This window comes from Bos grunniens, chromosome 10 (assembly GCF_055505025.1).
Source record: "Bos grunniens cultivar Pamir isolate PY7600 chromosome 10, Bosgru_T2T1.0, whole genome shotgun sequence".
NCBI classification, from domain to species: Eukaryota; Metazoa; Chordata; class Mammalia; order Artiodactyla; family Bovidae; genus Bos; species Bos grunniens.
This window is the reverse complement of record NC_141174.1, coordinates 51556135-51573315: the sequence shown is the minus strand read 5'-3', so window position 1 is coordinate 51573315 and position 17181 is coordinate 51556135. Positions and strand designations below refer to the sequence as shown.

Here is a 17181-nt window from a genome sequence, read left to right as displayed (position 1 = left end):
GGGGAGCCCGCAGAGACAGAGGAGGGAAAGGGCTACAGGGAGAGAGCTACCAAGGACATATAGGATTGGGTGAGGTTATGGGGAAGCTGGAGGCCCACCCTTAGGCAACCTGCCTTTCCTAAGCCTCTCTACACAATGAGGATTGGGTAGTCTTCATCTCTGTTTGGTTTAATTCATTCATTTAGTTGAACTTTTGGAGGACTGACTCTAAATACTTCTTTAGTCACTGTTTAACCCACCCCTACATCACTATGACATATGTGCGGCATTCAGATCATTTCTTTGCCCTTCTGTGACCATGACTGATATGGCTAATGGACTGTTAGTCATTCTTCTATACCACGCCTAGTATCATCTTACAATCCTCCATACAGCAGTCATCTCTGATGGAATGGAATTGGTACTTGAACTGAAAGCCATTTGTATCTTTGGCCTAGACTCCTAGACACTGGATATGTGCTGAGGCCTCTGTACATTTCAAAAGTTTATTATTTTCCCCACAAAATGCTGCCATGCTTCATTTCTTTCTGCCATTCTTTATGGAAGCCCATTTCTCCCCGTTGCTTAGAAGACTAGAGAGTGTTCAGTTCAGTTCAGTCGCTCAGTCGTGTCTGACTCTTTGCGACCCCATGAATCGCAGCACGCCAGGCCTCCCTGTCCATCACCAACTCCCAGAGTTCACTCAGACTCACGTCCATCGAGTCAGTGATGCCACCCAGCCATCTCATCCTCTGTCATCCCCTTCTCCTCCTGCCCCAATCCCTCCCAGCATCAGAGTCTTTTCCAATGAGTCAGCTCTTTGCATGAGGTGGCCAAAGTACTGGAGTTTCAGCTTTCACATCATTCCTTCCAAAGAAATCCCAGGGCTGATCTCCTTCAGAATGGACTGGTTGGATCTCCTTGCAGTCCAAGGGACTCTCAAGAGTCTTCTCCAACACCACAGTTCAAAAGCATCAATTCTTCGGCGCTTAGCCTTCTTCACAGCCCAACTCTCACATCCATACATGACCACAGGAAAAACCATAGCCTTGACTAGATGGGCCTTTGTTGGCAAAGTAATGTCTCTGCTTTTGAATATGCTATCTAGGTTGGTCATAACTTTCCTTCCAAGGAGTAAGCGTCTTTTAATTTCATGGCTGCAGTCACCATCTGCAGTGATTTTGGAGCCCCCAAAAATAAAGTCTGACACTGTTTCCACTGTTTCCCCATCTAGTTCCCATGAAGTGGTGGGACCGGATGCCATGATCTTTGTTTTCTGAATGTTGAGCTTTAAGCCAACTTTTTCACTCTCCACTTTCACTTTCATCAAGAGGCTTTTGAGTTCCTCTTCACTTTCTGCCATACGGGTGGTGTCATCTTCATATCTGAGGTTATTGATATTTCTCCCAGCAATCTTGATTCCAGCTTGTGTTTCTTCCAGTCCAGTGTTTCTCATGATGTACTCTGCATATAAGTTAAATAAGCAGGGTGACGATATACAACCTTGATATAATCCTTTTCCTGTTTGGAACCAGTCTGTTGTTCCATGTCCAGTTCTAACTGTTGCTTCCTGACCTGCATACAGATTTCTCAAGAGGCAGGTCAGGTGGTCTGGTATTCCCATCTCTTTCAGAATTGTCCACAGTTTATTGTGATCCACACAGTCAAAGAATTTGGCACAGTCAATAAAGCAGAAATAGATGTTTTTCTGGAACTCTCTTCCTTTTTCCATATCCAGAAGATGTTGGCAATTTGATCTCTGGTTCCTCTGCCTTTTCTAAAACCAGCTTGAACATCTGGAAGTTCACGGTTCACATATTGCTGAAGCCTGGCTTGGAGAATTTTGAGCATTACTTTACTAGCGTGTGAGATGAGTGCAATTGTGCGGTAGTTTGAGCAAGTTTGAGCATTCTTTGGCATTGCCTTTCTTTGGGATTGGAATGAAAACTGACCTTTTCCAGTCCTGTGGCCACTGCCGAGTTTTCCAAATTTGCTGGCGTATTGAGTGCAGCACTTTCACAGCATCATCTTTCAGGATTTGGAATAGCTCAACTGGAATTCCATCACCTCCACTAGCTTTGTTCATAGTGATGCTTTCTAAGGCCCACTTGACTTCACATTCCAGGATGTCTGGCTCTAGGTCAGTGATCACACCATTTGTACCTGTGAATACCCTTTATTCTTAAAATCAAAGAACATATTCCTTGAAGATACTGAGGAGGTGGAAAGTCATCTAGCATTTGGGAAAGGTGTTTACTGAGAGGTGATCAAGATATGGGGTCTTTGATATATGCAGGATCCCTCTGTGTAACTGGCATAAACTCCATTATTTGAGTGCTCTCAATCACTTTTGTGATTTAAAAAAGTCCAGAGCAATTTAAAAAATAAAGTCTAGGTAGAAGTGAAGTGAAGTGAAGTCGGTCCGACTCTTTGTGACCCCATGGACTGTAGCTTACAAGGCTCCTCTGTCCATGGGATTTTCCAGGCAAGAGTGCTGGAGTGGATTGCCATTTCTTTCTCCAGGGGATCTTCCTGACCCAGGGATCGAGCCCGGGTCTCCAGCATTGCAGGCAGACGCTTTACCGTCTGAGCCACCAGGGAAGCCAGTCTAGGTAGAGGTGAATTTATTCTGCAGCAAATGAAACTTAAAAGAAAAAAAATTATTTGACTGTGCTCGGTCTTAGTTGTGGCATGTGGGATCTTTTTTTTAGTTGTGACATGCGGGATCTTTAGTTGCCGCAGGTGAATTCTGAATTGCAGCATGTGGGATCTAGTTCCCTGACCAGGCACTGAACATGGGCCTCCTGCATTGGAGACTTGGAGTCTTAGCCATTGGGAAGCCACTCCCCTCCAGGGAAGTCCCAGCAAATGAAGTTCAAGCTTAGGCCCTCACTTACAAGGTGTCTTTTGTACTTTCATGTCTAATTTTATATTTGTAATTTTGTTTTCTTTTTCTTAAAGTGAGCCTCTTCTCCCTATCTCCAACAGTCTGGGGCTTTGTCCTCACACAGCCTGGCTCTGCAATGGGTAGAGAGAAGCTCTTCTCGTTGGTCTGTACTGTGTTCAGTGTCACCAGCTCCTTGATTCTCCTTGGAATGTGCTGGGAACGGAGTATCTGCCTTTTTCCCTATTCTTTTTTTGTTTGTTTGTTTGTTTCTTCTCCAGAAGCCTTATTCATTAATAACTAGAATCCACTTCTATGACAATCACTAGAATTTCACTAGTGGGTGGGTCACTTCTATGGAGGGACTACTGTAAAGACTAGCATCTTTCTCTGCTCTGGGCTGTAAAGATGGTGGCCAGGCCTCCTGCAGTGAGTGATGCAACCCCAAGCTGCTCAGCCTCCTTATCTGAGCCAGGTGGGCAATAGGGCTGGCCCTCTTAGAAAGCAACTGATTTTCAATCCATAGAGTTTTAGAAGAGAAGGCCTTACTATAGCCTTGGGCCCAAGCCAGATGCTCCCGTCCAGTGAGAGGGTCAAGATACTGTGCTCTTAGTAACCATGACTGTGTATATGGTTGTGACTCTGGTTGGCCTGGAAATGAGCTTAGAATCCTTAGTACTCCAACACGATCATAAAACAATTTTCTCTGATCCTTTCTAAGTTATTAGAAGAAAAATAGGAACAATGGTGAGTCAATGCTTAATGTTTATCATACCTTGTCATGACCTTTTAGATCAAGCAGGACAGCCCTGGGTGTGGACACGGGCAGCACAGCTGAGATATACTAAGTCAACACCTCTATGTGAATTCTAGCAGCTGTGCAAATAAGTGGGTGCAAGGTGGAGGGCTTGACCAGGCAGAGGAGCCAAGGTTCACAGGAAGGAAAGAAGCCAATTTAATGAAAGTGGATTGTAAAGCACACAAGCCTTAATGTGGCTTTAATGTCCCAAGCCCAGAACAGTTCCATGGAGTCTGTACAGGGCAGCTCTTCTGGGGGTTTTCAATCTAGGCTGAACTCTAACTGCTCTGCAGTGGGCCCTTGTGTCATTTGAAAAGTTCCCTACGTGATGCTAATGTTTGTCCAGATGTGAGAACAACAACACAGTTGAACATCGTCAGTAGGTATCAACCACAAATTCCTGGCGAGCATAATATCACAGAGCTGGGAAGGGTAACTCAGGTTGGGAATCACATTTGGATTTATGGACCACCCATCTCAGGAGTTAGATCAAGAGAGACATTATTATTCCAAAGCAGTGGTTCTCAAATGTGAGTGTGTGTGAGTCCCCTGGAGGCCTTGCTAAAGCTTCTATTACTGAGCCTCATCCTGAGAGTTTCTGGTTCATTAGGTCTAGGACCCCCAAACCAACACATCTGACATGTTCCCAGGTGATGCTGATGCGATGGGTCTGGGGACCACACTTTGGGAATCACTGCTGTAGAGGACACAGGTCTTGGCCCTGAGAGGTGTTGCTGGTGAAGTGGAAAGAGTGTGAGTCTAGGAAGTAGAGGACCTGGATTCAGGTCCTGGCTTTGCCATGACTCGTGCACAGACTGTGTGGCCTAGGGTGAGCGTGTGCCCTCTCTGAGCTCAGTGTTTTTGTCCATTATCTGGGGGTAAGATGAACTATTTACCTGTTTCCAAGGTTTGAGTGGGATAATCAGGAATACATTTCATTTGGAATTTACTAGGTACTGAATGTTCTCCATGCATGATTTTGATTATTTTTCTCAACATTTCTATGTAGTAGGTCCTCTTATTCTTATAGGCTCAGAGACTGAAGTTTAGGCAGCTTCAGTACCTTGTTAGGAGCGTTGAGTCAGAGGCTGTTCTGGCCAACCTCAGAGTTCAAGCTCTCAACCACTGAGCTATCCTTGACCCTCAGTTGGAAACCCTGTGAGCATTAAGACCTGCCAAGTAGTATCTCACTGTGGTTTTTCTGAGTGGTGAGCAGGGCTTGATGTAAGGGATACCTGGTGGGCGAATCACTCTGCAACAGTGAGCAAACCCCAATTAATTCAAGTCTGGGCAGATTGGGAGGGATTCCAAGAGAAAACAACAAAACACATCAATCACTCAGTAACTCTGTTTGAGAACAGGCCACTCAGTTAAGACATAGGCATTAATTAGGAGGAAAAAAGGAGCAGAACAAACAGCCAGCAGGAAGACCAGAGGCCTCTGGAACAGGCTGACTGAAGCCCAGGAAAGCTGCCTCCTGGAAACCTGGCAGCAGATCACAAAGCCTGACACCAATTCATTAAGTCAAAGCAGCCATCTTGGGGAAAGGGCTCTTTGAAGCAAGAAAAAAATGCTTACGAGAGACATCAGGAAAAGTCATCCAGTGGGACCCAATATGTGCAAATCAGAAACCATGAGCTGAGGTGGCACTCAGGGGAGCTTGCAGAGATAAGGAGCCATAATCGAAGATTCTGCACCTCGAACCAGGAAGCTCTGGAGAGATGGGTGTCATTGGGTCACTGGGAACAAGACACCATGTTCAGGGCTGGGTGAGTGGGACAGGTGATCCCTGAAGATCATTGCAGCTCTTAGATCCAGGGGTGACCTGGAAGCTGGATCCATGCTTCAAGGGTCTACCAGATTTCTTTCCCCAGGTAAGTTGTTTGGGTAGGGGTACAATGAATGAAAAAAAAAATTGATTATCAGGAAGAATTTGATAAAGTTTCATGCTAAAGTTTATTAGAAGAAAATTTGTTATAACTTTTACACATGGGTAAGAATGTTGTGTCATTTACACATGGAGATTTCCATGGACAGAGTAACCTGGTGGGCTACAGTCCCTGGGGTTGCAGAGTAGGGCACGACTGAGCGACTAACACTCTGACTTTTCACAGGAATGTTGTGTAACAAACTTGTTGTTTAGTCGCCAAGTCGTGTCCAACTCTTTGTGAAACCCTGGAGTGTAGCCCACCAGGCTCCTCTGTCCATGGGATTTCCCAGGCAAGAATACTGGAATGGGTTGCCGTGTCCTTCTCCAGGGGGTCTTCCTGACCCAGGGATCGGATCTATGTCTCCTTCCTTGCAGGCAGATTCTTTACCTTGGAACGACCAGGGAAACCTAAACTACTTTATGATAAAAAGGAGGTGGGATTATGTGAGGGGTCTGATAAGGCAACAGATGCCTAAAAAGTGCTTTGAAATCTGTAACTGTTATTCATTGGAATAAAGGCATCACAAAAACTCAGATCATTTTCTGAACAAAAAGCTATGAAAAATGACCTTACTCAGTAATTACAACAATTATGAGTTTTATTTGATCTGGTAAGAGAAGCAAGAATCCATATGCATCTTAGGAGTTAAGATGCTCAGCCTCTGGTAATGATGAAATCGGACCATGTGAATGGACCTTTGATGTGGACAAGATCATGATGTGTTTAGCAGCAAGTAACCCAAACAACAGAACTGGTTGGCTCTGACCTAATGGGTATTGTAGGGGAGCAAAATTTTCCACCCCCGAAAGTCTGGCAGGCAGATTATTTTGAGCTGAAAACAATCAATGCCCAAAGACTCAGGAAAAAACTTGAACTTTCTCCCTAACTGCCTAAAAGAATGTAGATAGAGGCCTATTCCTGAAACAGAGCTAACTCCAGAGACCTGGCTAAGTGTGATGGGAGAGACTCAGCAGGGCTTACAGACCAGAGTCCGCTCCACCCATTGTCTCTGTGGTGGCCCGGCAAACATGTATTTACCAGACATTTGCTTTTCCATTTTCAAGTGAATTGCCTTCTTGTCCTTTGAAGTCCCAAACCACTAAACCCAACATACATTTTTGTCTTTGATTAAAGACAGTTTTTAAAGTGAGGACTTTAGCTATTTTGGTGAGTTACTCTGTTTTCTTGGGTCTCTATCATGTTCACATTATTAAACTTTCATGTGATTTTCTTCTGTTAATGTTTCTCCTGTCAATTCAATTCTTAGACTAGCCAGAAGAACCTAAAAGGATAGGAAAATTTCTTTCTCCCTGACAGTATAAACCAAAGAAGAATTTTGGTCTTTGCAGCCTATTTGTCTCCTGTGATGAGAGTTTGGTCAAGATAGCTAACACAGTACTTAAAATAACTAGATCCTTAGAACTTAGGAGCCATGGCAAGGATGTAGTTTATTGATTAATTTTATATGTGAGAAACTGAGGTCCAGAGAGCTAAAAGGCTAACCCCATAACTAATGAGAGAATGCATTGTATTTAAGATGGAAAACATTAGTCTTACCTTTCATGAAACTAAGGTATCTGATTAAGGCCACCTTAAAAAGTGTGGGAGATTTCTAGAACATTTTTAGTTTGATGAGATGGAAAGTTGACCAAATGCTCCTACAGAATGCCAGATTGCATTGCTGTAAAAAGACAAATCATTGAGACAGATAGATACCTCACGACTAGTATGATTTTCCAAATAATCTTATATAAGTGATTTCTAATAAATCATACAGATAGGACTTCACAGTGAAATCGCAAATGACTTTAAAAAACAAGCATAATGATGACAGCCCAAACATCTGTTGGTTTTGAGAGTAAATCTCCCTATTTTGGAACTGGCATTTAAGCATCAGGAGATGGGGCTTGCTGGAACTTCAGAGGATTACTAGATAAACAACAGAACATCTAACTCCTTGGCCCCTGTGTTAATTAGAAGCAACTGACATCAGGGCTGTGGTTCTCTCTCTAGTTTCACGTGTACTTATATGTACCTGGTTTGACCACAATCACACACAGAGTAGATGCCAGAGGACAGAGAGCTTGGCACTCTAGGATGTGTTATTGGTGATCATTGCCCTCTGTGACTTAACTTCCCGCTTTTGACTCTTGACACTTGTCTGAACCTTCCTGCTGTGGCTGATTTCCCAGGCACATGAATGTCTGACTCAAGCTCTTCATTGGCTCCCTCCAGCTCACTGTATCATCTTTGAACTCCACCATTAGAGATCTGGACTCATACCTAGCTCTGCTCTCAGTTGGACATTTGGTCTTTGACTCCTCTGTCAAACCAGCCCTGCATTCAGTAATTTCCTATTATCTTTATTCAGTCACTTTAATTTCACATTTAAAACTTTTCCCATTTTCTTGTGGAATTTCACAGAATTCTTTCCAAATGTGGCTTTTAAAACCTGAACTCTTCATTAGTACTATGTAAGAGCAGGCTATGTGAGAAGCCAGTGTGAAAACCGTTGGAACAAATAAGTACCAATTGTGCACGTGTGCTAAGTTGTGTCAGTCATGTCCAATTCTTTACAACCCTATAGACTGTAGTCTGCCAAACTCCTCTGTCCATGGGATTCTCCAGGCAAGAATACTAGAGTGGAGGAGCTATGTCCTCCTCCTGGAAATCCACCTGGCCCAGGGATCGAACCTGTGTCTCTTATACCTTTTGCATTGGAGTTGAGTTCTTTACTACTGGTGCCACCTAGTCAATCAGTAAGCATATCCTGCTCCACAGGGCAAAGGGTCGAAGTTAGGGAGGGAGTGAAGTGAGACAAGTTGACCTCTTCTGATGGGAAGGACAGGAGTGACATGGGCACATGGGGGCCCTATGTGACCAAGAATCTTCCGGTCTCTGAAGTGATGAGATATAGAAACTCCAAAGGTCCAGAGATGTGATAGGGCTGAAATGATAGGGCTTTTATTTACTCTAGAGCAAACCAGTAACAGTACTATTCTTTTATTTGCACTTTAAAGGTAAAGTACAAGAAAGACCCCACTGTTTTGATGCCTGGTGATGTCACTGAAAGTTCTAGGACCAACTCCAAGAAGATTGAAGGTAAGTTAGGAAATTGCATTCTGGGACTTCCTTGGTGGTCCACTGGTTACATGTATTTTCAAGATGGTGGAGAAGAAGGACGTGCACTCATCTTCTGCTATAACACCAAAATTGCAACTAGCTGCTGAACATCCATTGACCGGAGGATGTTGGAACCTACCAAAAAAAGATTCCCCATGTCCAAGGACAAAGGCGAAACAGCAATCAGACAGTAGGAGGGGTGCAGTCACATTAAAATCAAACCCCATACCCGCCAGAGACCCTGGGAGGGCACAAACACAACTCTGTGTGCACCAGGACCTGGGGCAAAAGAGCAATGCCCCCACAGGAGACTGAGCCAGACCTGCCTGTGAGTGTCTGAGGGTCTCCTGTGGACACATGGGTTAGTAATGGTCTGCTGTGAGGACAGGGGCATTGGCAGCAGCAGTCCTGAGAGGTGTGGCATATTGGCATAAGTCCTCTTGGAGGAGGTCATCATTAGCCCTACCATAGAGCCTGGAGTGTCACCGACTCAATGGACATGAGTTTGAGCAAAATCCCAGGAGACAGTGAAGGCCAAGGAAGCCTGGCCTGCTAAAACCCATGGGGTCACAAAGAGTCAAATATGACTTAGAAACTGAGCAACAACCAGTGGTTAAGAATCCGCCTTCCAGTGCAGAGGAAGTGGTTTGATGCCTGGTCGAGGAACTAAGATCCCATATGCCATGGGGCAGCTAAGCCCATGCACCTCAACTACTGAGCCTGAGCTCTAGAGCCCTTGAGCTGCAACTAGAGAAAAGCCCATGGGCTGCAATGAAGATCCCACATAGTGCAACTAAGACCTAATATAGCCAAATAAATAAACAGATAAATGAATAAACATTAAAAAAGAAAGAAAGAAAATTGCATTACTGCTCAAACCTGAGAAGCTCAAAGACTGGCTTAGGCTGTGATAAATAGCAATGAAAGAACAGTGGTTCAGAGGCTTTATGCTCATATGTCTTTACATCTTAGGCTAAATAAAATGCTTTATTTGTACTGGTTAAGTATTTGCCACTATGTGCTCTTTTACTGAAAGCCATGTTGAGCTCTCGGTGTAGGGGAGAGCAGGCTGGTATTTGGCTCGCTAACCCTATGGATGGGAAGCTGGGGTCTGATGAGCCTGGCTCTGTCACTCAGGTGGCACTGCCCAACCACAGGTGCCCACAGTACTTACACTGCCAGCATCACAGTCCAGGAAATAATTACAACAAAGGCCACGGTACTTAAAGACAGAAAGGGACATGTATGCTGCTGCTGCTGCTAAGTCGATTCAGTCATGTCCGACTCTGTGCGACCCACCAGAGTCGGCAGCTCACCAGGCTCCCCCGTCCCTGGGATTCTCTAGGCAAGAACACTAGAGTGGGTTGCCGTTTCCTTCTCCAATGCATAAAAGTGAAAAGTCAAAGTGAAGTCGCTCAGTCGTGTCTGACTCTTAGCGACCTCGTGGACTGCAGCCTACCAGGCTCCTCTGTCCATGGGATTTTCCAGGCAAGAGTCCTGGAGTGGGGTGCCATTGCCTTCTCTGGGGGACATGTATATTGGGGTATAAAAGCTTGAGAATGTGGCAACTGTGTGTTCCTCTCATCATGATCTATTTAACACAAAATAGTGCTTTTGGCAATATTTTCCCCCAAAATGAAAGCTTTAGATTTCAAATGGGGTTATTTGCCTTTCATCTGTTTTCTCTACTGTTCTATTTTCTGATCCATTACTTTCATCTTGGAAACCTGTCATTGTATCTCTTGTATCAGTGTAACTTATCATTCAAGAAGCTTTTTCCTCTCTGGGTCAGAGTGTTTAATATCAGGCAATTTAAATGATTTTTTGTGTATTGACCTCAATATTTGAGAGTCATGTAAGAGGTACTGTGAAGTCAAATGTTCAAAAATAATGAGTACCTTTATTTGATGTTTTCTTCCGCCAGATGAGCACAACAATTGAGAATCCTAAGGGGCTGGATGGGAAATTGGAAAAGGTGGTAAGTACTCAAGGCTGGGCTGCTGAGGAAGAGAGCAGGAGAGAGGCTGGAAAGACAGGACTGGATAAGACAAATACATGCTCAATCTCACAGAGAGGAGACCTGAAGCATTTTTCTCTCTTTCCTGTTAAGAGGAGCCTGGCTGGCCCGGGCTGGTTGCAGGGGTTCAGATGGAGGAGACAAGTTGGGACAAGAGGGTTGGTACTATAGCTGGAAGGTGAGCAGTGGGCAGGACGCCGGAGTCAGCCTGGGCTGGCACGTTGTGGATACATCACAGCAAGAAGGGGCTGCAGGGGAGGGGGAGAGCAACAGGAGAGAGCAGAGCAGGTTCTGAAAGCTTGACTTGGTCTGGGTTATAGACTCCTACGGAGGCAAAAATGTTTTTGATGAAGCATCCTTCTAAAGACTTCGATTAACCAATTTAAACATTTATGTAACTTTCCCTTGGAGTAGTAGGAACCCAGAGCATAAACCTTGGTGTCCCACTGAAGGAACTGATCTCCCTGCCATCCAAGTGCTAACCAGACCTGACCCTGCTTAGCTTCCGAGATCAGATCAGATTGGGCACGTTCAGGGTGTTGTGGCTGTAGACAGGACTGATCGCCCAGTCTGCCTGTGAGATGATTGGTCAGAGTGAACAAGGCATTAGAAGGAGTGTTACAGCAATGCGAGAGACCAGGAAAGGGGCGTGGCCTTTACTGGGAGAGCTCCTTGCAGGCTAACCACAGCTGGTGCAGTTACATGAAGAGACCCATTCTCAGAGAGTGTTGAGACTTCCCCAAGGTTGTCAGTATTGGAGCTTGAGTTCAAACTCTGGTCTGTGGACTGGAGAGCCACTCTCTTTGCACATGGCCACACTGGCTTAGAGTTAGGACCCTTGGTCTTGAATCCTGGCTCTGCCAGTTACTAGCTGTGTGAACCTGAGTGAGTTATGTAATCTTTTGAGCCTTGGCTATGTCATCTGATGAATGAAGATCGTAGGATTATAGGGAAGATGAAATAAGAATTCATTCATAGGGTTTAGCACAATGAATGCCTGGCATGGTTAAGTGTTCAAAACGCATAGCTGACTGTTGATTCTGTGTATAAAATAGATAACTATAAGAACCTACTATAAAGCACAGGGAACTCTACTCAGTGCTCTGTGGTGACCTAAAGGGGAAGGAAATCCAAAAAAGAGAGGATGTATTTATGCATATAGCTGATTCACTTTGCTGTGTAGTGGAAACTAACACAGCATTATAGAACATCTATACTCCAATAAAAGTTAATTTAAAAAACAACAGGTTAGCTGCAAGTAGCCCAGTATTCAGAGAAGAGAGAGTGTCAGAAGCCTCCTTGGGGGAGGGGAGGCTTGAATCAGACCTGAGCAAGGGGATGAGGCCTGACAGAAATAAGCTCAAAGGAGCAAAATGGGGTGAGCCCACCATGAGTGTGTCATGAAGGAGTAAGGGCAGAAGCAATGGACAGAGGAAACAGTAAGGGAGAAAAAGGTTAGTGTTTGCAGCTTGGTTGGTTGGTTGCTTGCTTGCCTGCTTGCCTGCTTTAAACTAACCTTCAGGTCAAACAGTGTAATGAGGCTAGGGGGGATCTGCCTGCCTCCCTAGGAAGACCAGGGAGCCATTGCAAGCCTGATACAAGCCTCTGTGCATCCTGAAAGAAAGGGCAAAGGACGCTGGGAGGTGTGTTCATGTGTATAATAATCAAAGCTGTAAAGGAGTATGGTGTGGGTGGGGGGTGATGTTTCTAGATGAGTTTCTGCCATGCTCTCGGCGGGTTAGAAACTGTAATTATCAACTTCCCTTACTTTTCTGTCTTCTCTCACACACACAGAACAGACTAGCACAGGGCCTGCTCAGACATATATTTAAAAACCAGGTGTCTCAGGGTTGCATGCTCTCGATCTTCTGGCTTTGCTTGTTTGGCTTGTGAGGAGGTGTTGACCCAACATACTTGACACTTTCTGTCCTGACCCAGTGGTGACACCTGCTCAGGCCCCTGGAGGACCTCAGTCTGGAAGTCTGTCCTTTGCTATCTTCCCTGGTTACCTTGTTGGCAAGCAGTAGAGAGGAACCAGCTCTTTGGAGCCAGGGTCTGGCTTCTGTCCCTCTCCCTGAACTATCTGGTTTTAGGGAGAGCACAGACAGGTTTCTGTGACCCACCGAGTCCCACTGACATGCCCCTTAATACTTCAGAGTCCACTCACGTATATGATTAGTCCTCACCACTCAGGAGGCAGGACAGGGACTAGAGCCCAGTGTTCGGATGGACTAAGCCCCTTTTCCCAGTCATGGAGCACACTGACGCTGGCACTCAAACTCGGGCTCCACCAGCCTTCTTTGCACTGAGCTAGCGGCTGGAGGACCTGGAGTAAATGATGTGGGATTTCCCTCCCATCTCAGTCATCCACAGAAGATGAGAACAAAACAGGCAGACAGGGAGGCCCTTTGCCACAGTGGGTCTCATCTATCCCTGGGGGACAAATGGTCCCTGGTTTCCATCCTGCATAACCCGGGGCTGCTCCAGTGGAGTCCCTGCTGGGAGGGTGGGCTTGGATCAGCTTTGTGGATTCTCTGCAGTGCTCTGGGGGCTACTGAGTGTCACAGGAATAACTGAAGAGCTGCACAGGTGCTAGTGAGTACCACGAATGACTCCACGGACCTGTCTTGGCAGGCAGGACCTGGCAGAGGAGCAAAACTTGGTCCTTGAAGTGGTTCTGTAGGCCCAGTCCCTCTGCCTGGGCCTGCAGAGGCCAGAGCTTAGCCACTGGGCTCCCTTCAGCCTGCCTGGGAGGGGAGAATAATGTGGGAGGCCTCTGAGCCAGGTTGTGCCCCTCTCGCCTAGGAGGGGAAGCCAAGAGCTGCCAGGCAGGTGAGAAAACCCAATTTGCAATTACCCTGCTCCACAGAGCCTTACTTCTAAGGCATGGGCTTGGGTTCATCTGGCCCATTCCTGCACAGCCTGGGCTCTCTCCTCTTGTGCTTAGAATTGATTTGTCTGAGTGGGGACAGAACAGGGAGGGATATTTCTTTCTTTGGGATCTACTCAGGGAAGAAATGTGTACGTGTGTGTGTGTGTGATTGTGAATGTATATGTATGTGTATATTCGTATGTGTGTACGAACCAATAGAATGGATTATAGATGATGTAGAAAGTGGACCAGTGATAACAACTCTTTAAGAGTTTAGGATAAACTCTTATCCTAACTCAAAAAACCTTTAGGATAAACACGAAATGTCATCTTGTTTTGTGGGATGGGTTGGAGCCAGAAGGACCCCTCTCTTGGACCTAGATGTTTATCTACTTATTCAATCAATTGTGTTAAAACACTCATCAGCATTTATCTAGCACCTACTATATATCATGCACTATGCACAGATGGAGGAGGAAATGGCAAGCCACTCCACAATTCTTGCCTGAAAAACCCCAGGGACAGAGGAGCCTGGCAGGCTACAGTTCATGGGGTCACAAAGAGTCAGACACGACTGAGCGACTGAGCACATACACAGATTAGGGCCTCCCAGGGGGCGCTAGTGATATAGAACCTGTCTGCCAATGCAGGAGACTTATGAGATGCAGTTCAACCCCTGGGTGGGGAAGATCCCCTGGAGGAGGGCATAGCAACCCGCTCCACAATTCTTGCCTGGAAAATTGCAGGGACAGAGGAGCCTGGCGGGCCACCGTCCATGGGGTCACAAAGAGCTGGACATGACTGAAGCGACTTAGCACAGCACGCATGCACAGATTGGACCAAGATCCAGCCTCTTCCTGTCTTCAAAGTGCTCACACTGTTATAGGGAAGGTGGAAACATTAGCAAGTAGGCAAAAAAATAAATAAAATACAGTGTGATACATGCAAGAAATAGGTAAAGAGATGATAGAAGCAAAGAGGAGGAGGAATCTAACTCTAGGGGCAGAAGGATGAGGCTTGGCATGCAGCTTGGATGAGGTGTGGATGTCAGCTGGGTACGAGAGGAGATGCAAGGCCAGCATAGTACTTTCTGGGACTTCCAGGAGCAGGCCTGGGTACCTAAGCGGGAGACAGTGGCAGGTAGGTGTGGATGGGTGGACAGAGCAGGTGTGAAAGTTTTAAGGAGAAGCAGAATCTGGAATTTAAAGGGAATTTGGACTATGGAGAGGAGGAGGCATCCTAAGAAGGCCAGTCAATGTGAGTGAAGTGCGGAGGCTCAGTTTGAGCGTGGAGGTCTTCGCTTCAGCACGCAGGGAGCAGCAGTAACCTCTCTTTTGCAGCAGGGACCACCTCCTTCTCTGCACCTGAGTGTTGCCCCCTTCACTCACATCTGGGTGTCTGCACATCTGTGAAGCAAGTCTTGCTGGCTTGCTTTCTTCCCCTGAAACCAGCCTGTGCACCAGCCCCAAACACAGCTCCCTTACGCATTATGCTGCAGTCACTCCTTTGTTTAAGAGCTTTGATGCTCCCTGTTTCAGAGAAGCACCCATCTGGCCCATTGCCCTTTTACAGATGAGAAAAGCAAGGCCCAAGAGGCTAAATGAGACGGCTGTTCTCCAAGCCTTTTATATAATAGGAGGTGCTCGGTCCTCCTATTCTTTGTCTGACTCCTTCCCTCTCTCAGATGGTCCTGTTTCCCCCAGCTCCCTAGTCTGGGACCCTATTATTTCTCAGCTCTGCAGCTTCTCCAGACCCTCCCTGGGAGACACAGAGACAAGATAGAAAATAAATCTGATGTACTCAGCTGTCGGTCACTTTGAGTTTGCAGTTTTCAGTGTCCTTAGAGACAGAAGCCAGGTGTTTGTGGGCCAAGGTCCTGGGAGCTGAATGTCTTCAGCTATTTAGAGCCAGTTAAGTGGTGCTCATTAGGAGTTGGAAAGACTTCCAGAGCAGACTTCTGGGCTTCCCTGGTAGATAAGATGGTAAAGAAACTGCCTGCCATGCAGGAGATGCAAGTTTGATCGCTGGGTCAGGAAGATCCCCTGGAGAAGGGAATGGCAACCCATTCTAGTATTCTTGCCTGGAGAATTCCATGGAGAGAGGATCTTGGGGGGCTACAGAACATGGGGTTGCAAAGAACCAGATATGACTGAGCAACTAACACTTTACTTGAAGTGGTGCTCATTAGGAGTTGGAAAGACTTCTGGGAGCAGGCCTCAAGGGGCTGCACTCAGATATCTATGGGTGAGCTTGGAAGCAGAGAGGCAGGACCTACACGGCTTTGCAGGGGAGTCCTCAGGACGAAACTCTTCTTAGGAAAAAGGGAGAGGCTATGCCTGGCTGTTGTTCTGGTCTTAGAGGAACCTGTCCAGGGCTGCTGGGGACCTATAAAGCAAGGAGAAAGTGTGCTGCTTGCACGGGACCTGCGAGGCCCCACAATAACTCTTTCCCTCACCAGTGAGTAAATGGAGAAGAAATTCAGCCAGTTCAGGCATCCTTGGGAAACGGGTGGGTTTTCCAGTTCCTTCCTGTGACGTCTGTAGACACAGCCAGAACTCAGTGTGCAGAACGCAGGCTGGTTTCCTACCTCGAAATGGGCCAAGCCCAATTTGGGGGAATGTTTATTTGTTTTGTCATAAATATAAAATCTATTTATCTGACTTGAGGGTATATGAAACACCTGTTTGCTGGTGGACTCTCCATGTTTATTTTTTCCATTTTTTAGGAATGGGTGGGACTTCCTGCAGAAACTGCTTTTTTTCCTGAAAACGTGGACCATGCCTGGGACTTGTTATGTCTTTTTATCTTTTATTTGGTTTGATGTGTGCATGTATTTATTGTTAAATCTCTAAAAGAGGCCCTCAAAGGGGAAAAAACAATGAAGCCAGTTCTCTAAAAGCTTTGAGAAGGTGGCTTTACTGAAACTTAGTGAAGGACTAAAATACAACCTCACCAGGAAATACTTGCCTCCTCAGTGGGCATCATCCAAATCTGGGTCCAGGAAGACACTTTCTGTGTCACTTCCTGCTCACTAGGATAGGTCAAAGGTCGGCCTCTAGAGTGTTACAAAGCTTGCCAGTAATCTTCTTGTGCTAAGAGGGACCTGCCCCACCTCATGTCTACTAGGCCATTAGCTTTTAGTTATCAAAAGCTGTTTTTTTGGGTCAACAAAACAAGAAAATACATATCTCACTTGAAAAATATGAAGCAGTTCCCCCATCCCTCCTTTTAGAACATTTTGCATTCATAGCCAAAGGGAGATTTATAGCCTTTTCAACATTCTATAACCAATTACCTTTCCTCTTAAAAATAATATAGCATGGATGTAAGGATCTGAGTGATGTTACTGATAGCAGGTGTTGGGGTTGAGCAAATGCATAACTTAATCCATCTCCTAAAGTCCAGGCAGATGGTTGACATGGGGCCCCTTTCAGAAGGTGCTGGAACCTCCTTTATTCCTCATTCTGCTGAGTCACTGGGGTGAAGGACAAGGGACAGGATGGTCCTTTGTGTGTAATTCCTGGGACATTGGTGTGACCCAGATTCTACTGGGAAGAGCTTGGAAACAGGGAATCT

General features: G+C 45.8%; 2 protein-coding genes across 16 annotated transcripts in view; one reads left to right on the top strand and one right to left on the bottom strand.

Moving 5' to 3' along the window:
• Positions 1 to 17181, top strand: part of LOC147364520 (uncharacterized) — a 254466-nt gene that overhangs the window by 120311 nt on the left and 116974 nt on the right. For 12 of the 13 annotated variants that reach the window (XR_015134624.1, XR_015134627.1, XR_015134625.1 and 9 more), the window contains 2 exons: positions 8614 to 8695; positions 10641 to 10694. Coding sequence is in view for 6 of the 13 variants with exons in the window: in XM_086321207.1 (XP_086177333.1) it covers positions 8654 to 8695; positions 10641 to 10694 (96 nt within the window). In the remaining 7 variants the exon portion in view is untranslated. Of the gene's footprint in view, positions 1 to 3601; positions 5537 to 8613; positions 8696 to 10640; positions 10695 to 17181 lie in introns of those variants that run through there. The other variant, XM_086321210.1, reaches the window with a different exon arrangement.
• Positions 1 to 17181, bottom strand: part of LIPC (lipase C, hepatic type) — a 183253-nt gene that overhangs the window by 112099 nt on the left and 53973 nt on the right. The window lies entirely within an intron of this gene.